Source organism: Panthera onca, chromosome C2 (genome assembly GCF_046562875.1).
Source record: "Panthera onca isolate mPanOnc1 chromosome C2, mPanOnc1 haplotype 2, whole genome shotgun sequence".
Taxonomy (NCBI): Eukaryota; Metazoa; Chordata; class Mammalia; order Carnivora; family Felidae; genus Panthera; species Panthera onca.
In genome coordinates, this window is record NC_138347.1 from 128,710,000 (window position 1) to 128,734,440 (window position 24,441).

General features: G+C 36.8%; 1 protein-coding gene across 3 annotated transcripts in view; it reads left to right on the forward strand.

Moving 5' to 3' along the window:
• Window positions 1–24,441, forward strand: part of RYK (receptor like tyrosine kinase) — a 103,229-nt gene that overhangs the window by 52,211 nt on the left and 26,577 nt on the right. The window contains exons 5-10 of one of the 3 annotated variants that reach the window (XM_078432331.2): window positions 1,534–1,587; window positions 6,889–7,033; window positions 10,999–11,099; window positions 15,302–15,436; window positions 17,022–17,108; window positions 23,274–23,343. In XM_078432331.2, the coding sequence (XP_078288457.1) occupies window positions 1,534–1,587; window positions 6,889–7,033; window positions 10,999–11,099; window positions 15,302–15,436; window positions 17,022–17,108; window positions 23,274–23,343 (592 nt within the window). The remainder of the gene's footprint in view (window positions 1–1,533; window positions 1,588–6,888; window positions 7,034–10,998; window positions 11,100–15,301; window positions 15,437–17,021; window positions 17,109–23,273; window positions 23,344–24,441) is intronic. The other 2 variants (XM_060638713.3, XM_078432332.2) reach the window with 2 other exon arrangements.

Genomic DNA, 24,441 nt, shown 5'->3' on the forward strand with positions numbered 1-24,441 from the left:
TCCAATCCATTCAATTTAAGTTGCACAGAGGTAAAGTGACCTGAATTTGCACTTTCTTTCACTTAATGTACAGATGGTTACTATCTAAGATGTAGGGTAGGGGGGAGGGAACTAAAATAAAGCCCTCTAAAATTGAGTGCCTCGTACTGTGCATTTGTACTATGTTACAAGTGCTTTTACATGCATTGAACCTATTTAGTCCTTGCGACAATTCTAAGCAGCAGTTTCTGCTGCTCCATTATCTCCATTTTCTGAAGAGGAAACTGAGGCTCAGAGAATCTGACCAACTTGCCAAGGTCAGACAGCTAAGAGGTGCAGCTGCATGCAAACTCGTGCTCTTAGCTCTGTTGTTAAATTCTGTCTTAACACATTTCCTAATTGAAGTTAGTGCTAAGGGTTAGGAAAATACTTGGGGCCAGCAAGTGAGTTATCATGGCTAATGTCCAGATAGATGCCAATAAAAGAGCTGTACCGCCTTAGAGTGGACATTTTTTAAATGGAAAGTTAGCAGGCACCTTTTATTTTCACTGTTTTGATATATTTTATAGTTCTAGTATATTCAGTTATGTATGTACTTTCACACAATTTTAAAGCCAAAGAGGACTTTAGAGACTAGTTCAACCTAGTCATTATATAATTGATGTGAGGAGACTTGTCCCTGGAGAGGCCACCTAAGTTTGCACAGCCAGTCAGGAGTGTAGAAGCCTGGTTCCTGATGCTTAGGGGGAGGGTGTTCTGACTGTACCATGGTGCTTCGTCTCTTAATATCTAAAGGCAAAATGATGGCCAAACATGGTGTGATCAGTGGAGCCCACCACTGTTAGTATCCACTGAGGTTAATGGTTAGATGACATTCAGAATGATCTCATACTTTCTCCATTTTCTTTAATGTGTACATGAAAATTAACATTAACAGCATAATTTTCTATTCTGTTTTAAGTTTAAGATAGTGCCACCCTTTTCATTTTGTTGTCATACTTCTGGCTACCCCAGTTATCCAATTTATGACTCTTACTTTAATATGTGATCCTAATGTGTTTGTGTGGTTTTCCACCTACTACATTTAAAAAACTGCAACAGAAAACATATCTGTACTATATCAAATGCTAATGGGTGTTACTGGCAAGAAAATGTTCCTTTTTTATGTGAGAGTGGGGACTGCTGGCTCAGATAAGTTTCATTACTTAAGCATTCCTTAGAGCCTTTATACTCTGCTAATGTGAATTGTGAATCCCCACAGATGATATAATACTTGGCTTTCCCCAAACTTCTTGACCACAGAAATCCTTTTTCATTGAGCATCTATAAACAACACCCATAGACTAATGATTGGTGATTAGAGTGATGATGATCAGAATAGTAATGTAGGATTTATTATCTTGCAACAAATACCTTGTTAATTAGTTCAGGCAATGTTCTAATAGAACTAAAACTATGTTAGAGAAAAATTCAGAAAGTGTATTTAAAGTATTTAAGGATTTTCATGGAAAAGAAGGAATTTCTAAAAGCATCTTTTATCTTTTTTAAATTCAGAACTTGAAGAAGTAAAAACTTCAGCCCTGGACAAAAACACTAGCAGAACTATTTGTAAGTGTTAATGTATTACCTTTCTCCATCATGAGGAATAAAAACTGCCTGATTGTAAATGTACATGATTGTATGAGGCTTGGAGGCCTAGTAGTGTCCAGTTTGCCAAAAGATACATGAGGCCTTGCTGTTTATTTCACTGATTGGTATATAGTCAGATGAAACTGTTAGAATATTGAAATACTTGTAAAGTAAAATTCATACATATTTTATAACAAATGATCTAAAAACTTTTTATAGGCAAGAATTTATATCACATCATTTCAAATGGTAATAATTAAAGTATGAACATGAAAACGTATGTAAGATCCTCATCTCAATAGCAGAAGGTTAGAAAATCTGATTTGTGGCCTGGACCGGTTAACCCTCAGCTAATTTCATCCAGGTGAAAATGCAGCTTAAGGATACTTAAAGATACTTACTTAAACCTGCAGAGCAGAAACTCAAAGTAGATTTTTATTTTGGTAATGGTTGTGTTTAAATGGTATAACTTAGACTTCTTTTTTAGTTTTCTGATGTGGACACATTGAGTCCTATTCTTCCTGAGAGAGTTTTAATAGCACTATCTTAAAAGGATACTAGATTCTCTTCATAAAAGTAAACTTTAAAAAAAAATTGTGGAAGGGAAGAGTTTCAAATACGCAAAAGCTGAGAGAATGCACTGATGAACCTTTGTTCATTTGTGTGACCATTACCCTCCTTCAGTAATGATCAATGTTTTGCCAGTATTGTTCCATTGATTTCCTCCTCCTTTCCTGGATGAGTAAGTGGGTGGGGAGTGTTGGGGTATTTTAAAGCACGATCCAGGCATCATTTCATGTATAAATATTCCAGTATGGATTTCTTTTTAAAAAGGCAATTAAAAAAACAACCCACAAACACCCAGCACCTATTCACTTATATTTGATTTATCACAAAATTAACAAAATTAACAATAGTTCCTTAATAAATTATGTGGCTAGTTCATGTTCTCATTAACCTGATTGTCTCAAAAATATCTTATACTTTGTCTTCCACATTGGGATCAAATGAAGCCCACACACTGTTTTGTTGACAAATATTTTATATTAATCAGAGATCACCCCTCTCCCCCGTATCACTTTTTTGTTGACAAAATGGAATCATTTATCACATAGAATTTCTCACTTCTGCATCCTTGTGGCATTATTTAACATATTTTTCTTTCTCCTATAAACTGGTATTAGATTTTGTACTTGATTAGATTTAGGGCCAACTCTTGGCAAGAGTAGTTCATAGATAGTAGTATGTGCTTCCTGTTTTATCTTTTTCTCACCTCAGGAGGCAAAGAATATCTGGATATCCCAACATACGCCTTTTTTGAAGATAAAATAATATGAGATGTTGTCTACTTTTTTAGAATATTTCATTGGATTTATCTCTGAGAAGAAACAAAACCATTTTAAAAATATCACCGCTTCTCAAATTTACTTTGAAAATTCTGGTGACTTTACCCATTTCTTTTATGTTAATAGGATGTTATTTCTAACAAAGAGAATAGAATATTGCATATTCTTGGTCTCTGGCTCTTTTTCTTGATACCTCTCTCCTTCCCTCCCTTTCTATCCATCTATCCAGCATTTTTTGAGGATGTGTGGTACGCCAGGTGGTATGATTGGAGGCAGAGGATCAAACTGAGCAAAACAGTCCGTGCCCTCAAGGGCTTATGATGTAGAGGATGAGATGGACAAGGCAATAAGGCAGTGATAATAACAAGAGTGTGGCAAGCTATGGTGCTTTGGGAACCCTGAGGAGGGGCATGTCATCTCTGACGGAGTGAGGGACAGCTTCCTGAGAAAGTGGCATCTCATCTGAGACTTGAAGGGTGACCAGGTGGTGGCAAGTGAAATGTCAAAGTGAAGGAATAGGAGCAGTGCATACACAAGCCTGGAATTTGGGGGGTGAACAAGTGGGATACATTCAGGGGACCTGCCCGGCAGAGCAGTGTCTTTCCTCTTCTCTGCCCTGGTGTGTGCTTGGATGGGTACTGCCAACACCAGCCTTGGCGACCTTCCTTTTCTGCCCCTCCCAGGATTGACTAGCCTGTGGCATTCTTCAGGAAAGTCAGGCCTTCGTTCAGTCTGTAGTAAAGTGTAGCTGCTCTAGAAGCCATTTGGTTTCTTTGCTTTAATCTGTTCTGATTTATTGTTTGTTGATTCAAAGCAAAGTTTAAATTTTAGAAAGCAGCCTGATTCCCAAGTTTTTCAAAGCTATAGCTTTTATCTTTTGTCCTTACCTATCCCCAGAACTCCACTTGTATTTCTTGTCAGCTTGACATGTCCATGTAGATGTGTACTGGGTACTCTTAGTCACAACAAAACTATTGATTTTTTCTCTTTTCCCTCAATTTGCCTTTTTTTTTAATCTTTGTAAAGTTACCATCATCCACCTAATTCTTTAAGCCAAAGTTTTGATTCTTCTCTTTCTTTTTACCCCAGTATCATTCATAAGCAAGGTCTGTTAACTATACGCCGGTCCATTAATTTATCTTCCATAACACTCTTGCCCACACCACTGCTGTCTCTTTTTTAGACTACTGCAGTAACCTTCTAACTTCTTCCCTTTCCCTGTTGTTGCTCAACACTCATAGCATTCTTTGCACAGCATGAAGTTGGCTTTGTTTTTTTTCAGCTGTCATAGTGTATATCATTCCTTTGCTTAGTAATGATTTCGTGTCTTATTTAGGATAGAACCCAAATTTCTCAGGTTTTATTCAGTAGAATTATAATGTGAGTGCTCATTATCAAAACTTACTTGATGCTTCAGTTACACCAGTTCTGCTTCTATTTCTCTGTCTTCACCTGTCCTCGCTTAGAACGTATGTATCTCTGTCTCCGTGCATCTCTTCCTCAGTTTGCCTGTGTGTAAGGGTGTGTGTGTGTGTGTGTGTGTGTGTGTGTGTGTGTGTGTGTCGGTCTGTCTGCCTGTCTTTGAGTTACTTCCTCCAGCGCCAAGGCTTGCTTTCTCTTTCCCTCTGTTTTGAATAATGGAAAATTGAATACTGTTTACTGAGTGGGGTCTTGTTATCCTGCTCTTATTTTTAAAAATAAAGAAGCATGGCACAAGAACAGACACTCAGATCAATGGAACAGAATACAGAACCCAGAAATGGACCCACAAACGTATGGCCAACTAATCTTTGACAAAGCAGGAAAGAATATCCAATGAAATAAAGATAGTCTCTTCAGCAAGTGGTGCTGGGAAAACTGGACAGCGACATGCAGAAGAATGAACCTGGACCACTTTGTTACACCATACACAAAAATAAACTCAAAATGGATGAAAGAACTAAATGTTAAGACAGGAAGCCATCAAAATCCTCGAGGAGAAAGCAGGCAGAAACCTCTTTGATCTTGGCCACAGCAACTTCTTACTCAACACGTCTCCAGAGGCAAGGGAAACAAAATAAAAAATGAACTATTGGGACCTCATCAAAATAAAAAGCTTATGCACAGCGAAGGAAACAATCAGGAAAACTAAAAAGCAACCGACTGAATGGGAGAAGATATTTGTGAACGACATATCAGATAAAGGGTTAGTATCCAAAATCTATAAAGGATTTATCAAACTCAACAGCCAAAAACCAAATAATCCAGTGGAGAAATGGGCAAAAAACATGAATAGACACTTCTCCAGAGAAGACATCCAGATGGCCAACCGACACATGAAAAAATGCTCCACATCACTCATCATCAGGGAAATACATCAAAACCACAATGAGATACCACCTCACACCTGTCAGAATGGTTAACATTAACAACTCAGGCAACAACAGATGTTGGCGAGGATGTGGAGAAAGAGAATCTCTTTTGCATTGTTGGTGGGAATGCAAGCTGGTGCAGCCACTCTGGAAAACAGTATGGAGATTCCTCAAAAAACTAAAAATAGAACTATCCTATGACCCAGCAGTTGCACTACTAGGCATCTATCCATGGGATACAAGTGTGCTGTTTTGAAGGGACATGTGCACCCCCATGTTTATAGCAGCACTGTCAACAATAGCCAAAGTATGGAAAGAGCCCAAATGTCCACCCATGGATGAATGGATAAAGAAGATGTGGTATGTATATACAATGGAGTAGTACTCGGCAATCAAAAAGAATGAAATCTTGCCATTTGCAACTACGTGGATGGACCTGGAGGGTATTATGCTAAGTGAAATTAGTCAGAGAAAGACAAAAGTCTTATGACTTCACTCATATGAAGACTTTAAGAGACAAAACAGATGAACATAAGGGAAGGGAAACAAAAATAATATAAAAACAGGTTGGGGGGGGCAAAACAGAAGAGACTCATAAATATGGAGAACAAACTGAGGGTTACAGGAAGGGTTGTGGGAGGGGGATGGGCTAAATGGGTAAGGTGCATTGACGAATCTACTTCTGAAATCATTGTTTCACTATATGCTTACTAATTTGGATGTAAATTTAAAAAAATAAAAAAATAAAAAATAAGCAAAATAATCTGTTACTCTCATAAGAGAAGACTAAAAGTTTGTTTTTTTAAAATGTGTGGGGTCACTGTGTTGTATATTCCTTCTGTGAATCAGTGGTTGGTAACAAAGATGTCTGATCTTTTCCACTCTAGATATCATTGTTGAACAAATATGAATGATCTGTACATGTGTGTTGTCCACTATGGTAACCACTAGCTACATGTGGCTATTTAACTTGAAATTAATTGGAAAAAAAAATGTTTTAGTATTTATTTTTGAGAGATAGAGTGTCAATGGGAGATGGGCAGAGAGAGAGGGAGACACAGAATCCGAAGCAGGCTTGAACTCATGATGCACGAGATCATGACCTGAGCCAAAGTAGGACGCTTAACCGACTGAGCCACCCAGGCACCCCAAACTTGAAATTAATTTAAATGAAATAAAATGAAAACTTCAGTTCCTCAGTAGTACTAGCTACATTTCAACGGCTTAATAGCCACAGGCAGCCAGTGGCTACTGTATTGGATAACACACTAGAGAACATTTCCATCACTGCAGAAAGTTCTGTTGGACAGCACTGCTACAGATGGTTTATCATATGTCTAGCACTTGTGACTTTTATATTCATTCATGAAAAGTTTTGTTTAAAACCATTTTTGAAAATTCCTTGAATAACATTAAAAAAATTTGAGAACTTCTATCAACACACCATTGGTGACTGATCTTATCAAAGAATGGACACATGAAATGAAAATCTTTCTCACAAAGAACAGGATACTCATTGTGTCACAAAGCAATTGATAATATTTGTTTAGGAAGCTTAATGTGCTTTTTCATTTTTATTTCAGATGATCCTGTACATGCAGCTCCAACCACTTCTACACGTGTGTTTTATATCAGCGTGGGGGTTTGCTGTGCAGTAATATTTCTTGTAGCAATAATATTAGCTGTTTTGCACCTTCATAGTATGAAAAGAATTGAACTGGATGACAGGTATTATACCTATTTTGGGAAAGGAAAAAAATTAAAGCGGTTATCCGCATTTTCATGGGAGCCCACACAGCATGCACAGTGGTGCACAGGGAAAGGAGGGAGGGTGATCAGGTCTTGCCAAAAGAACAACTGTTGTCTTTGTGATTATTGTATTTATGTTTCTCTGGTTTTATTTAAAAGATATTTTGAAGACAAATTATAGTTTATTAGTTTATGGGTAAGAAGTGGGGATCACACTTTTATTCCCTTCCCCTTTGACATGACTCTATTCCACTCCTAGTACCTTTTTAAAATAGCCCTGTTTCTTCTACCTAGTTCATCCCTCCATCATTGTCATTATCTCCATCCATCTATCCATCCTTCCATCCATCCATCCAGTAAATTTATTGAAAACCTGCTGTGTGTGCTTTAAACCGTTGGTTCTCAACCTGGTTGTACATTATAGTCATGGGTAAGCTTATAAAACATGGGTCCTACCTTCCAGAAATTCTGATGTAATTGGTTTGGGGTGGTGTTAGGGGATCAGTATTTTTCTTAAAGCTTCCTGGATGATTCTAAAGTGTAGCCTTGGAGATACACAGGGTTAGATATGCTAAGTGCTGGGAATATTAAAAAAAATAATGATATACCTTGGAGCTTCAAGTATTTATTTACTTTGACAACCTATAATTATAGAAGTTTATAAATCTGGTGATTATGATATGTGTAGTATAGTGTGAGAATAGAAAAGGTACTTGTCCCAGCCTAGGTGGGTCAGAGATGACAGGGAGGACTTTATAGGTAGGATAGGGTAAGAGGTAAAGATGGAATGTTAGGTTTATTTTCCCAGTACACAATTCTTGTTTTTCTCCTCAGTGATTCCCACTTGCTGACTGAAAGACTTCCAACTTCATGACTTGCCTTTCAAAGCCTTTCTTTCGGTGGAGAGGTATTTTCCAAACTTGTTGAACCTTTCTCTTTTTCCCTTACTGTACCCTTACTTATGCTGTAGTCAGATGATTACTTGTTCCACAGTTTTGCCCTATATTTGCCCTTTAGGACTTTAATTCATGCTTTCCTTTTGCCCACAGGGTTCCTAAACCTTGTTCTTTCTTCAGATTCCAACTCCATTGCCATCTCTTACATGAAGTCTTTTCTAAGCTTCCCAACTGCCCATTTCTCCCTCCTCTGTCTCTCCTGCTTTCTGCTTCTCCCTCTCTGTCTCTCTGTCTTTGGTGGCATTTATTCTACTTTTTTCTCCAGTAATCATTTTTGTGTACTTGTCTCTGCTGCTAGACTATAAGCTTTTTCCAACTAGGGAGCAATATGTCTTATTGATTACTGAATCCTCAGGCCTACACAGTGTTATACACACAGTGGGTAAGCATATGTGTGGCATAAACAACCAACACAACTTGGTTGGATTCAGTATCTGCCCCTAAGCACTCTCTGTCCCCTCTGTTTTACTTGGTTTATCTGAGTAGAGAAGGAAGAGGAAGAAGGTAAGAATAGGAAGGGAAATACATGGGAGATGTGTTTCAGAATAGGTTTTGTGTATATGGTGGTGTTAAAGTTAGAATTGGGGTTTATAGAGGAAGAAATGACATTTGGAAGCCTCTGAGTGGGAAGTAAGGTAACAGGGACATTTAGATAGGACTTTGAGAGGACACACGCACAGTTAAAGGAGTCACTGAGGAACCTGGCATTTAAAAGTCTTGATACACACATTTTCCTTGAATGCTTATGTGCGTGCTAGGGCTGTGAACACACATAAGCCAAAATTGTGCAAAAACTTACAGATTCAATGGAGCATATACCTCAGCTTGCTAAAATAATCAGTTACACTCATGTGTTAGGTGTTCTGGTTCTTTCCATTTTTGGGCAAAGGTTTCCAGACATTGCCTGAATAAAAGCAACTTATATTATCACTTATTTTCAGAGCATAACCTAGTGGTTAAGAGCCAAACAAAGCATCTCTGAATTCTCGCTGTTCTACTTACTAGCTTGATGGCTAGTAATGTACTCTTTGTAGGCTTTTCAAGAATTCTGAAGTGGTACAAGAGTGCCACCTACTGTTCAGTTACTGGAGAGAAACAAATGACCAGTAAATAATTTGGAGTTTGGCCACTTATTTAACTATGTTGGTTGCAGGTAATAGTTAGGTAATAGTTTCACATATATTATACAACTGGGGCCTCAAAAAACTCCTGGGAGGTAGGTTTTCTTAATCCTATTTTATGGGTAAGTAAATTGAAGTCCTTTATTTTCCACTCTTTGGGGATGGTAACATTTCTATTCCCTCCCCTGGACTTTCAACAACACTGATTTTTAGTCTGATCTTTGAGTAGTACCCAGAACTCCAAAAACAGGTGTCCTGTGGTTCCTTATCATTCTAATATTACTAATAATATTAGTAATAATAATAATTTCTAATAATTTGTAAGTGTATGTTTGAGGACAAGGCACTCTCCTAAAAGCTTTCTTTCTTTATTTTTCATATAATCCTTTTAGCAACCTTGTCAGGAGGTAGAATCAGACTCATTCTAAACATGAGGAATTCGAGGCTACAGAACCATTTGTTTGCCTGAGATCATACAGCTCGTAAATGGTGCTGGCAGTTTTGATTTTAAGGTTTATGTTCACTGTACTGCCCCCATACCCAAGGTTTATGGTCTTCATCTCTTCACTGTACTGCCCCATATCCACTACATGTGTAGACTCATAGAGATCAGTTCTTGAGTAGCAACTTTTTAAAAAAAATTTTTTAATATTTTTATTTATTTTTGAGACAGAGAGCAGAAGCAGGGTAGGGGCAGAGAGAGAGAGGGAGACACAGAATCCAAAGCAGGCTCCAGGCTCTGAGCTGTCAGCACAGAGCCCGACGCAGGGCTTGAACTCACAGACCGTGAGATCATGACCTGAGCTGAAGTCGAATGCTTAACCGAGTGAGCCGCCCAGGCACCCTGATTGAGTAGCAACTTTTTGTCATTATTTTTTTCAATCACCAGGTTTTGAAAATACAGAGCTATTGTGTGGGGCCTGGTCAGTTCAAAGATATTGCATATTTAGGAAAATTGGGAGCCTCTGGACCCTGCTGATCCTATAGCTAAGGAAGGCATGAAAAGCCTATCCTGACAGTTTGGTATGACTTCCTGCCATCTGAGTTCACTTTTCATGTTAAATTTCTATCCCTCACCCGTCTACTACAGAATTCAAGGGCTGAGGTAGTGAAACTGAAATGTGCCCAAGGGTAACCTGGGGTAAGGTTTTTACCCACAGAAAAGACAAAAGCACATACTTAATGAGGTATTAATTTGTAAAATCGTGAGTATAGGGTTAACAGTTACTTGAGCCTGTCCTTTTCTGGGTCTCTTATATTATTTAAAGGATATGGTATAATGGAATGCTTCAAATACTAGAAAATTGTAATAAGTTCCAGAAATTCTAAAAAGGGGGGATTGATTTGAACCAGAGATGATACCCCTTAAAAAGCCTTGGGCATATTGGCATATTTGATTTGCTTTTATATTCTTTATTAGGCCATTTGATTTTGGACCACTAGTAAAAGAGGCCTGTCATTCTACTCCTCTTTTTCTTTTTTTTTTTTTTTTAAAGCAATCTAATTGGATGACATGGGTTCTTTTTCTAAGAGATGACCCATAGATCCCTAACATATCATATCTCTGTGTGAGGTTAAGGACTGCTGTCTATGGTGTCTAAGGACTAATACCTGCATTTCTGAATGATTGATAAGATGAACGTGCTTAATGATTGTGAGGATAGAAAGGAAAGAAGAAGTGGCTCTATATTATGAGATTAAAATTTCAATATGGCATGTTTGTGATGGAGATCCATGCATTATTGTGATTGCCATCAGGATTTTAAGCTGGTTATATGGGTTGGATGTGTTTTTGCATACATAGAAAAAGGAGGGTTTTCACTGAAGCTGACTTACCAAATATTTCTCTTTTAAAACTTGTTTGCAGCATCAGTGCCAGCAGTAGTTCCCAAGGGCTGTCTCAGCCATCTACCCAGACGACTCAATATCTGAGAGCTGACACACCCAACAATGCAACTCCTATCACCAGTAAGAGTTAATTTAATTCTAAAGATGATTTACTATTGCTGTCTGTGGTCTGTCTGCCAGTGGTTCCTGTGTGCTTGGTTATTTGTGGGGCATGTGTACCATCCTGTGTACATAGTATCTAACATGCGCAGAATTGGGCTTGATCTTCAACTTCTGCTTTCTAGAGCATTGAGTGAAACATTCTAAAATTGGAATACTAAAAATATAATTTCAGTTGCTAGAATTAATTTTGTGGAGATTTCCATAGGTTAATTACATTAAAAGGGATACTGAATCACTTCTGTAGAAATTCAGAAGAAATATTTTCAGGTAGTTAGATAGAATAAGCCATTGAGCTGTATGAAGATGAGTCTTAGATTTTAATGAATTGTGTGATAATCTGAAGGGCAGTGGTAGGGACTTTACATTGTTTTTTAATCATGATTGAATAACTTCCTATCCTATAGAATAGCTGCCATTAGAATTGAGAACATGAAATCTGATTCCCCCCCCCCTTTTTTTAACAGGATTTTGATAAAAGTTTTTACACTGTAACATGTTGATGTTGGGGGAAAATAATCATTCTTAGAATATAATTTAGACACAATGAGGAATGAGTCTCCACACAAATAGAAAACAACATAGTCCTCAGGATAAACAGTGGACCATAAATCAGGGCTCAACTCAGTAGTGCTATCGATTAATTAGGTCTTACAGGCAGTTAGCTGGTATCTTCCTTGGACTGGCATTTACTATCTGTTCTTCATCCAGTGCCCTGTTGTGGTCTTCCAGTACTGTTTCCCATTAAAAAGAACCAGGATTCTTTGGGGAAATGGAGGATTTCAGGACTAGGTCAGGAATGGGCAAGATAAACCTGGGGCAGGTTGAAATGGGACATTTGAGCATCAAAAAGAATGACTGCAGTGGATGGAAACAGAATGTGTAAAAATCCTTGAGTTTGTGATGATAGTTATTGAAGAAGTTAATCATTATGAGAAGTAAGGCACCAAAAATCCCTCTTTCTGATGACTGGCTATATGAACTGTATTTCAGAGTAAGCACATAGTGCTGGTTGATGAGGGAAAATGCTTCTTTACAGAAGAATCCTAGCTAATAAATGTGGAAGGAATGATAGAATTAGAAAATCATAATTACAACCTCTGTTAAAATAATTGATTCAGAAAAAGACCATCAGTGTTAAAACCCTGTGAACAAAGGGAAATGGGATCATTTGAGGGAGCAGACTGTCATGGTGTGACTCCTCTAATGAAACTTTGCATCACTGAAAGTAGGACAACTAGATATTTTGTACTCCCACATGTGATATACCACCCATGGAGTATTTTTTGTCTCCCCTCCCCACTCCTAAGAGGTAACTTGCACCTAATTATGGCTGTGGAACTGATTGGCAGTTTACAAGAAATACAGGGATCGAAGAACAAGTTAAATGATACTTGAAGAAGCAGATGCTGAACATTCTTCAGGATAACAGAACTGGTTTCTTTAATAAGAGTGGCAAGAAAAAGAAAAGGGGGAAAGAGGGAATGCTCAAGATTAAATGAAATTTTAAAGAAATCATCAGTAGTTACCATCACCACCAATGAAAGAATTATATGCTCTTCAGAAAACACAATGATAGATAGGAAAGTAGTCCAGACTATTCAGAAGAAACACATTGATTTTAATGTTTAAATGTTAAGATTTGCTCAGTAGAGTCAATTCTTGATTGTGGCTATAACCTTAAAGAGATAGAGATTCAATTATTATATGCTAAAAGCAAAATGCTTTTTAAAAGTCACTTGAGGGGCGCCTGGGTGGCTCAGTTGTTTAAGTGTCCGACTTCAGCTCAGGTCATGATCTCACGGTCTGTGAGTTCGAGCCCCACATCAGGCTCTGTGCTGACAGCTCAGAGCCTGGAGCTTGCTTCAGATTCTGTGTCTCCCTCTCTCTCTGACCCTTCCCTGCTCATGCTCTGTCTCTCTCTGTCTCAAAAATAAATAAAAACATTAAAAAAAAAGTCACTTGAAATTACTTATTAAAAATATTTTTAGGGGCGCCTGGGTGGCGCAGTCGGTTAAGCGTCCGACTTCAGCCAGGTCACGATCTCGCGGTCCGTGAGTTCGAGCCCCGCGTCAGGCTCTGGGCTGATGGCTCGGAGCCTGGAGCCTGTTTCCGATTCTGTGTCTCCCTCTCTCTCTGACCCTCCCCCGTTCATGCTCTGTCTCTCTCTGTCCCAAAAATAAATAAAAAACGTTGAAAAAAAAAATTAAAAAAAAAAAAAATTTTTAGTTACTGTTGATAAGAAATGTACTTATTTTTGTGGACATTATCTTGAGATAGATGATTCATTTATTATGTAGGGCAAAAACAAACATTTTTTTAAAAATTCAGTGGAAATCCACTTGTATATAAATAAAAGAAAGACAAAGAGAGGAGTAAAAAAAATATTTGAAGACACAACGGCCAAGAATTTTCCAAAATAACAAAACAACAGACCATAGATCTAAGAAACTCTGAGAACTCCAGGTACGATTAAACGTATACAAATACAGATACTCACACACCTGTGTGTATCCTGTTCAAATTGCTGATCAGTAGAATCAGGTGTTGTCAGCCTAATCCTTTGGTTACAGAACTCCCAAGCCTTTCGTCTAGATCTTGTAGCAACCATTGATGACCATTGTCTAGGTCTTTTATCTCTCCCGGGAGTTTTCTTACCATGTGTTTACCAAAGCGCATAAATCTTAGAGAAGCCATTCCAGTTTCTACTTGCTAACACTGAATCTTCCTTCTATTCTAACATTTTTTCTTGGAATGAAAATTTTAAGTTATAGCTAGAAATTTTATTTTTGCTGTCAGTAAGAATGAGTGGGAAAATAGTGGAGCTGAACAACAGATGTATCTCACAATGATACAACTAGGCTGTATAAGCATGAGATTGATTAAATCAACCAGATGTTTTATTCGAAAAGATAGTCTTTTCATTTGAAAAGTTGTTTTGTTAGGAGATTATATTAGAAAATCTTTTGGGGAAAAAAACAGTCCATAAAGGGGAATAAGTTAAATTCTGTGAGTCAAGGGTGCCTGGGTGGATCAGTCAGTTGAGCATCCAACTCTTATTTTGGCTCAGGTCATGATCCTAGGGTTGTGAGATCAAGCCCCACGTCAAGCCCCACATTCGTGCCGAGCATAGATTCTGCTTAAGATTTTCTCTCTCCTTCTGCCCCTCTCTACCACTTGTGCTCGCTCTCCCTCTCTCTCTCTTTCTCTCTCAAATGAAATAAATAAAAATAAACAAATAAAAAAAGGGGTGCCTAGGGTGCCTCTGTTAAATGTCCAACTCTAAATCTTGGTTCAGGTCATGATCTCAGGGTTTGTGAGATCGAGCCCCACAATGGGCTGTGCACTGACAGCACAAGCCCGCTTGGGATTCTCTCTCCTTTCTGTGCCTCTCCCCCTCCCCTGCACACTATAAACAAACAAATAAACATTCTGTTAGTCAAAGCTTATTTCATTTGGGTGAAAGGCAGTTGAAGTGGTGATAATGGTAATACTCATTTTAGTGTTTCTTGTCTTAATTATGCATTTTAAGGATTTGGGATAGGTAGAAAGTGTTTCTTTAAAATTTTGTGTGGCCTTGCGGCACCTGGGTGGCTCAGTTGGTTGAGTGTCTCACTGTGATTTCACAGTTCATGGGTTCAAGCCCCACGTCGGGCCCTGTGCTGGCAACTCAGAGCCTGGAGCCTGCTTCAGATTCTGTGTCTCCTTGTCTCTCTGCCTCTCCCCCTTTTGTGTGCGCGCACGCACACTTTCTTTCTCAAAAATATATAAACATTGAAGAATAATTTTGTGTGACCTTCATAAGTAATTCTCCCTGTTCATGTGTGTGCCTTTCTCCTTTTTTTTTTTAACGCTTATTTATTTTTTGAGACAGAGCATGAATGGGGGAGGGTCAGAGAGAGAAAGGGAGACACAGAATCTCAAACAGGCTCCAGGCTCTGAGCCGTCAGCACAGAGCCTGATGCAGGGCTCGAACTCACGGACCGTGAGATCATGATCTGAGCCAAAGTCGGACGCTTAACTGACTTAGCCACCCAGGCGACCCCCATTTTGTGATTCTTACATTTATTCATTCCTGTGACTTGAGTCCTGAGGTTTGAACTGTATTAGTTGACCTTGATGGCACAATAAGGGTATTTATATTTCTTGGTCTGGCTTTGTTGGCTCCTCAGGTTATCCTACCTTGCGGATAGAGAAGAACGACCTGAGAAGTGTCACTCTTTTGGAGGCCAAAGCTAAGGTGAAGGATATAGCAATATCCAGGGAGAGGATAACTTTAAAAGATGTACTCCAAGAAGGTATTTATTTTCTTAAAATCGTTTCTCAAGCAAGATTTAATGTTAACACTATAAAATTTTTTTAATTTCAGATTGTAAGAATTTCATGTCTTTGTGTCTAAGGATAGAAGTATACAATTTATTTCCTTTCTAAAACTGATTTTTATTTTCTCTTTCTTTAGATCTTTAATTTGCCGTAATACAGCTTTGGTGTAATTCTTGATTTTTCGGTATATTAAAGCATTAATGTACTTACTAATGTACTTATGTATTAAATGTATTATGTATTAAGACATAATGTACTTATGTATTAAATATGTATAGAAATATATGTATTTGTATATATTAGCATTTAAATACTACCTTTAAATATATTTTCTGTTCTTGTTTAAAGATCATCACTACCTAGCAAGCCTGTTTCAAATATTCTAAGTAATTTTCTCTGTGACAGATAGTATGGGGATGGAGCAGATGGAACAAGCATGGGCTTTGGAGTCCCATGATTTGTCACCTGTGTGACCTTGGAGAACTCATTTAATGTCTTCCACGTCCAGTTTCCTTTTCTATAAATTTGCACTGCATTGTCTGCACTTGGACTAGTAGTGAAGATTAGATGAAATGATGTACATTAAATGAACTTACGCATAATAGATGTTTGGTAGATTTTAGTACCCTTCCCTTTCCCACCTGTTGGTCCTTGTTTTCTTTCTTGAATTTTAGGGTATTGATTGAGGAGATGCTGAATGAGGACCAAAATTAATAATAAAGTACTTCATTGAGTTGAGTGCCTCAAGTTGTTAAAGAGAGAATTACCTTTTTCCCCCTTCCACAATCCAGTTTGTAATGTTTTGAATGCATATGAGTCATTCTGAATTCATCTCTTGGTTGAGATGCTTATAGGTCAATCACAGCTAAGAGAGAGGTTTGAACTGTCCCCAGTGACAAGTAGTAATTAAAAGAAGCAAAAATTTTTGGTCTGTTTTTGAATGTATGAGGGGCGTCCATTGTTCTCTTTTGTTATTGTTCTGAAGCTAAGCTTAGAAACTCATAAATGCCTCTAATGGATACCCCATTACTGAGTTCCAGTGTTCCTGGCTATATCATTAGTTTATTTAGGATGATTCAGAAAGGATTCTCATATACTTGGTTTAAATATGGTATTTCTAAAAGCAAGTTAAAGGGTGCCTGGGTGACTCGATTAAGTGTCTGACTTTTGGTTTCTGCTCAGGTCATAATCTCATGGTTTGTGAGATAGAGCCCTGTGCTCTCAGTGCGGAGCCTGCTTGGGATTTTCTCTCTCCCTGTCTCTCTGTCCCTCCCTGCTTGTATGTGTGTGTGTGTGTGTGTGTGTGTGTGTGTGTGTGTGTGTGTGCGTGCGCACGTTCTTTCTCAAAAAATAAATAAACTTAAAAAAAAACAAAAGCAAGTTAAAATATTTCATAGTTACAAAGAATTTCTAATAGTCATTAAAAAACCAAAGATTTAGGTGAGAATAATGTTGCTGATCACATATGTCCTTGTTATGTTTAAGTTATATTGTGCCAGGAAGTTTTGTGCTTATAGTTTTATGAAGGTTAATCTCATTAATTATTATTTTTCCTTCTAGGTACTTTTGGGCGTATTTTCCATGGGATTTTAGTAGATGAAAAAGATCCAAATAAAGAAAAACAAGCATTTGTAAAAACAGTTAAAGGTAGGGTTTTTTTCCATACTGTTACCAAAATGTTTTCCTAAGGTAGATCATGCCAGTGAGATTCTGTCTCCGATTCTGAGTCTGCACCAGACCTTTAAGTCAGTTCATGTGAGTTTAGCTCATATGAGGCTAACTTTTGAGGATATTTGGCTTGTTTTCATAAGATATAGAAAAAAAGGTCTAATAATTTAAGATGTTAAACACTTACTAGGTATTACTTGAGCTTGTAGTTAAATTACATCAATTTGACTTCATTGTTGCTGTATGTAATACTGTGTTTTTCTTAGGTAAAAGTTGTTTCTTTCCTCTTAAAAACACTGTTACTTATTTTTCCTCCTCCCCACTCCCAATACTGCTGTCTACAAAGAATAAAAAACACACACCCTGTCCCCCCTCCTCCACCCCAGACTCATAGTACCTTACATGAATAGGCTTGTTTATCTTCCTCCCACTTCCCTGCCTTTTTTTTTTTTTTGCTGTTATATGTAATGCTGCAAAAAATATCCATGTGTTTATGTATCCTTAGTTTTATAGGTATAGCCATAGTTGACATTGTTGCCCCAACAGGTATTTGCATTTAAAATTTAGATAGATGTTGTCAGATTGTTTTCTAAAGGGTATATCACACTAGTTAATGTTATCATGAACAGAATATCTATTTTCACATATTCTTTTGGAGCAATATGATGCCTAATTTTTCACTTTATAATTGATATTTGTAAAAGCTTAAATCTTAGTTAAATTTGATCATTTTAAGAAAAAGAAAAATGTAATTTATAGGGTGTTTAATGTCTGACAGTGTCTGATATGGACTGAGATGACAAGATGTTAATTTTGAAAAAACAAATAATAGCATTTTGATGCAGAAATTGAGGAAAAAATTAAATTCCATTTTATATGTAAGAGGTGACATTTTATGAAGTTTTCAAAGTTAATTTATAAGAACTTATGTTTCTAAATCTACTTAAATGAATTGATGGAAAAGTATGAAGGATTTATGTTGTTTCTAAAAAGTTGTACTAACCTTAAAAATAAGGGTAATTTGATTTCTTTTAATTTAGCAAAATTGCTTGCTTAACACACACTTGCCATTCACGCATTGTTTTCTAAACGGTTTAACTTATTATACTGTTCAGTATATATTTTATCTACCTACCTCTCCTAGCCCCAAAGCATTTTTAAAGGTTAATATTTAAGTTTGGTCCGTTAGGTTTTCTGACTAGGTTTGAAAGATATTTTACATATTACCGTTTATAAATATAGAATTTGAACCCTTAGTTTAATACTGTTGACTTTTGTTACATTTTCCCCCATTTTTAAGGAAACATTTCTCTGTGATTTTAATATTTCTTCTGGAGTTTATAAATCTGCGGTTAGTTTACAACTAGGCTGTCACTAATTTCTTCTGAATGAATCTTGAATTAGCAAAAGAACTTTCTATGTATAATTGGGTTGACTTAGGGTTGGAAAGGAGAAAAAAAGGAAATAATAGTGATAAGAAAACACAATGCAGATTCTGGGACTGTTTCACAAGATAAGATTTCTCCTTCCGGATACGCTTGAAATTGTAGTCAATTGGTTGTTTCTACGCCTTAACCACTGTGATTGTAATGTTCCTTCTGAGCTAGATGGAAACAAGAGAAAGCACAGTGAGTCCTTAGCCAAGATATAGTTACGGTTTACATGAGAAACAAAGAGGAAGTGCATTGACCACAGTCGTTGGCGCAGAATTGTTAGATAACTCCATATGATTGGGTATCTCGAGATTTATTTTTTTGGAATTTTTTTTTAATTGAAGCTATGAAAATCTGGCATATTTCTTTCACAAATCTGTATGCTTTGTTACTTGCCACACAATTAGAAATGTAGCTTAAAATGTAAAAAATAATTTTTTAAAAGATTATTGACCTTTACCTTTAGACATAAGCAAGAAATTGGAATTTGGCTTCATAAAAAATTTGTAAATTTGCACAGAGACTTAATAGACATTCCAGTCTATTATTTATGTTGTTTCTAAAAAGTTGTACTAATCTTAAAAATAACAATAATGTTATTATATATGTATATTACATATAAAACATAAGTTGTGTGTGTGTGTGTGTGTGTGTATAATGTATAAGAGATAAATTTCCAGAGATTGAAATTAAGAATCTGAATCTTGGGGCGCCTGGGTGGCGCAGTCGGTTAAGCGTCCGACTTCAGCCAGGTCACGATCTCGCGGTCCGTGAGTTCGAGCCCCGCGTCAGGCTCTGGGCTGATGGCTCGGAGCCTGGAGCCTGTTTCCGATTCTGTGTCTCCCTCTCTCTCTCTGCCCCTCCCCCGTTCATGCTCTGTCTCTCTCTGTCCCAAAAATAAATAAAAAACGAAAAAAAAAAAAGAATCTGAATCTCATACAGTGAATATTGTGAAATTGAATTCCATGAAGTAAATTAATTAATTTGAGGTTATTGGTGTTGGGTTCTTATTTTGTTTTATAGTTGCTACTACTTTGCAATTTGGAAATAAGTGGTTTTTTTTAAGCATTTGTTCTTCTTGTAACTTGTAAATATTTTACAGTATTCTTTTCAAATGTGCACATCTTAAAATAGATCTTTCAGTATTTACAACTAAAAGACTTAGACTAGACTGGGAAGGGAATCCAGGAAAATGGTTTTTTCTTACTAAATGGATAAAATTATTTTTTCTCCAACTGTTCTTAGATCATCATCTAGTTCAAGTGTCCCTTGCTTAATAGAGTATGCTTATTAAAGTTAATAATTTGAAGAAAATTAGGCATAAAATAACATGTCCTGAAATTGACTTTTATTTGGATCTTCATGCCAGTTGACAGGAAGGTCACCACTTATTAACTGGGTGCCGATTTCCAGATATTACTAGATTTCAATCTGAAAAAGACCCTGACAGTCCCCAAATCGTCCTGGTCGTAATTTGATTAAAATTTATTTAGATTACAGAAAAAGAAATAAAGGCACATTCTGCCATTCCTAGATGATCCTAAATTTTGAGCAGTTTTTAGACAACTAGAGTTTATTCTGGCAGACATCAGTGTGATGCACGTTTTCCAAAGAAGTACCAAGTGTTTCAAGCCCTTGGCTTTTCGTCCGCCCATTTTACATTCCTACAAAGGTTTAAACTAAGTGAAGCTGTCTGGAAAAGTGGACACTACTAGCAAGTTGTTGAAGAGGGAGTGATTCCACTAGTTAGTCTTGGAAGAAAATGAAGTTTGTGATTGCTTAGCTTTGACAGTTGCACTTTTAAGGAGTAAATGTGACACACACTCATAGTACTTGACTTCAGTGATCTGGATTTTACTCTTGGTTTGGCATTTTACTATGTAGGGCTGGGATGTGAATCTTGGCTTTGCCAGTCTTTGTATCTTTTTCTCCCTCTTGTTGCATTGATCAGAAGCTTTTCAAGTTACTACTATTTTTACTCTTGACATACAAATTAGTTATTGGTTTCTTTGAAATCAGTGTTGTTGTTGTTATTATTTTTAGAGAGTGCTAGCAGGGGAGAGGGGCAGATGCAGAAAGAGAGAGGGAATCCTAAGCAGGCTCCATGGTCAGCACGGAGCCTGACGCAGGGCTCGATCCTACGACCCTGGGATCATGACCTGAGCTGAAATCAAGAGTTGGACACTCAACCGATTAAGCCACCCAGGTGCCCTTGAGAGTGTTTTTAAAGATACACTATACTCCAGGTGCCTGGGTGGCTCAGTAGGTTGAGTGTCCGACTTTGGCTCAGGTCATGATCTCATGGCTCTTGAGTTCAAGTCCCGTGTTGGGCTCTGACAGCTCAGAGCCTGGACCCTGCTTCGGATTCTGTGTCTCCTTCTCTGTCTCTGCCCCTCTTCCACTCGCTCTGTCTCTCTCTCAAAAATAAAAACATTAAAAATAAATAAATAAATAAGTAAATAAAAGGTACACTATACTCATAATTTTTTTTTTATATCTACAGGCCAGTTTTTTTTTAATTTTATTTTTTATTTTTTAAAATTTACATCCAAATTAGTTAGCATATAGTGCAACAATGATTTCAGGAGTAGATTCCTTAGTGCCCCTTACCCATTTAACCCATCCCCTCTCCCACAACCCCTCCTGTAACCCTCAGTTTGTTCTCCATATTTATGAGTCTCTTCTGTTTTGTCCCCCTCCCTGTTTTTATATTATTTTTATTTCCCTTCCCTTATGTTCATCTGTTTTGTCTCTTAAAGTCCTCATATGGGTGAAGTCATACGATTTTTGTCTTTCTCTGACTAATTTCGCTTAACATAATACCCTCCAGTTCCATCCATGTAGTTGCAAATGGCAAGATTTCACTTTTGATTGCTGAGTAATATTCCGTTGTATATATACAACACATCTTTATCCATTCATCCATGGGTGGACATTTCGGCTCTTTCCATACTTTGGCTATTGTCGCTAGTGCTGCTATAAACGTGGGGGTGCATGTGTCCCTTTGAAGTGGCATACCTGTATCCCTTGGATAAATACCTAGTAGTGCAATTGCTGGGTTGTAGGGTAGTTCTGTTTTTAGTTTTTTGAGGAACCTCCATACTGTTTTCCAGAGTGGCTGCACCAGCTTGCATTCCCATCTTCAGGCTGGTTTTTAAAAAACTGAAACTCATTTCCAATTTTATAATGAAAATATGCCATTCACTTAATGGAAATGTTCTTTTTAAATAGTGGAGAAAATCCTCATTATTAAAGTAGTGGCCCCTGTAAGATGAAGAATGCTTATAGATTTGTGCAGATATTTGCTGACTTAAAATTCCTTTGGAGGCACAAACTAAAGATACTAGTAAATTGCATTATTGTGTTTTGTGTTTCAAAAACATTGAACTAAAAGCCAATTATAGTTCTGTTACTTTGGACCAAAAACCATAAGTTCAGATGCTAAAAATAAAATGGAATAATCATACTAGTTTTGGGTATTATATGATAATTACATTTTTTTCTATTAATTTAATATCAGTTCTTTTTGTTCGCTAGCTTTTAACTCAGACAGGTAAGAAGAAAATAAAAGGGCCACAATCTCCCTTCAGAACCCCTGTGGTCATTTTTTTTTTATAGTTTTATGTTTCTAAGGTTTGAACATGTAAATTGAAGAGAAAGGTGCAAAATTTAAATTCTCCCATCTCTAAACCTAACCATCATTAACAATTTATTATTATTCTCTTCATGAGTAAGAAAAAAAATGTGTCCAGATGTATCTAATTTTTCAAATAATTTGTTTTTAAAACATAACTGGTCACTCAAACAATTTGTCACCTTGGTTTTAAAATTTAATATATCTTGGAGATCTTCTGTCATACATAGAGACTTAAATCTTATTTTTTAAAAGTAATTGCATAGTATCCCAGTGTGCTAATTTAACTGATTCTCTTTTGATGGGCACTTTGGGTTGTTTTGAATTTTTTGCTATTACAAGTGAACAATATTCTTGTTACATTATATGTAGATGAACTTTTGTGACTATATCTGTAGATTATGCTCTTAATAGTGGGCTGATGATGTAGAGTATATGTATTTTTGCACTTTGCTGGGTATTGCTTCCCTCACTTTCCCAAGATGCTATTGATGAACCTGTTTCATCACACTCCTGCCCAAACTGGCAGGTAGCTGATTGTTTTTGTCCCACTCTGACCAAGAAAATGATACCTCTTAATTTAGTTTGTTTGTCTTTACAGAAGGGTGAGGCTAAAAGTCATTTTGTAATTTTTTTGGTCATTTGTGTTGCTTTTTTTCAGTAAAGTGTATGCTTTTATCTTTTGACTCTTTAAATTTTTTTCTTATTGGTTTGTAGGAGTTCTTTAAAGAAGGGGAAAAAATGAAATTAGTCCTTTATGTATATTTTTCCAGCCTGCTACTACTTTCATTACTTTTTTTATGGAACCTTACTTAATTTCTAATTTTTACATACTCAAATTTATTCTTCATGGCTTCTGTTAATGTTCATCTATTAAATGAAACACTGCCTGTTGCAATAGAATTTTGTAATATTTTGTAATTTGATAATAGAAATAGGCTAGACCTATGTAGATTTACCTGTATCTTATAATGAAAATTCATCCTATAGTTTGAGATAAATTTTTGCTAATAGCAGAATAGGTCTTGTCACATATATAGTGTTAACATCCACGACAATGTCCTTTTCTTTATATAGATCAAGCTTCTGAAATTCAGGTGACAATGATGCTCACTGAAAGTTGTAAGCTACGAGGTCTTCATCACAGGTGAGGAAAACTACCCAGCATTTAAGTGTTAAGCATGGTAACATTGTATGCTACATTTATATTTAAGAAAGTTGTGATATGTTCTGAATTGAAAGCTTTTTGGAATGCCCTTATTTTTTAAATAGAATATCAGTGAAAAAAATTAAAAAATGCAATAGATTCTAAGGAAGAAAAGAAAACATAGCTGGATAAAACATAGCTAAACTTTTGAGAAAGGGAGTTTTTACATATTTGTGTGCATATTATTCTTTAAAAAATAGGATAGTGATATATATCTGCTATACTCTCTGTCAAAAATAAATAAACATTTAAAAAAATTAAAAAAAAAAAGGCGCCAGGGTGGCTCAGTCGGTTAAGCATACAACTTTGGCTCAGGTCATGATCTCGTGGTCTGTGAGTTCGAGCCCTGTTTCTAGCTCTGTGATGACAGCTCGAAGCCTGGAGCCTCCTTCAGATTCTGTGTCTCCCTCTCTCTCTTCCCCTCCTCCATTCATGCTCTGTCTCTTTCTCTGTCAAAAATAAATAAACATTAAAAAAAATTTTTTTTTAAATATCTGCTATGAGGGGTGCCTAGGTGGCTCAGTCGGTCAAGCATCCAACTATTGGTTTTGCCTCATGGGTTCTCACAGTTTGTGAGTTCAAGCCCCTACATTGGGCTTCAAGCTGACAGTACGGAACCTGCTTGGGATTCTCTCCCTCTCTTGCTCATTCTCTGTCTCTCAAAATAAATAAATAAAAACTTGAAAAAAAATATTAAAAAAATATTTAAAAAATACCTGCTATGAAATTCTTTAACATAGAATACCAGAGATAAGAATAATAAACACCAGTAATCCCATCTCCTAAATTTAGTGAAAGTTAACATTTTATCACTTTTGTTTGGTGTATATAAATGTCTATTATCTACCTAGGTGATACATAGATATTTAGGAGTGTAGAAATATTTTAAAGTAAACTAGACATCTCAGCACTTAAATTCATTTCCAGCCTGCAATTCCCCTCCCCCCATGAAGATTTTTTTTTAAAATATTTATTTATTGAGAGAGAGGGAACAAGTTGGGGAGGGGCAGAGAGAGAGGGAGGGAGAATCCAAGCAGG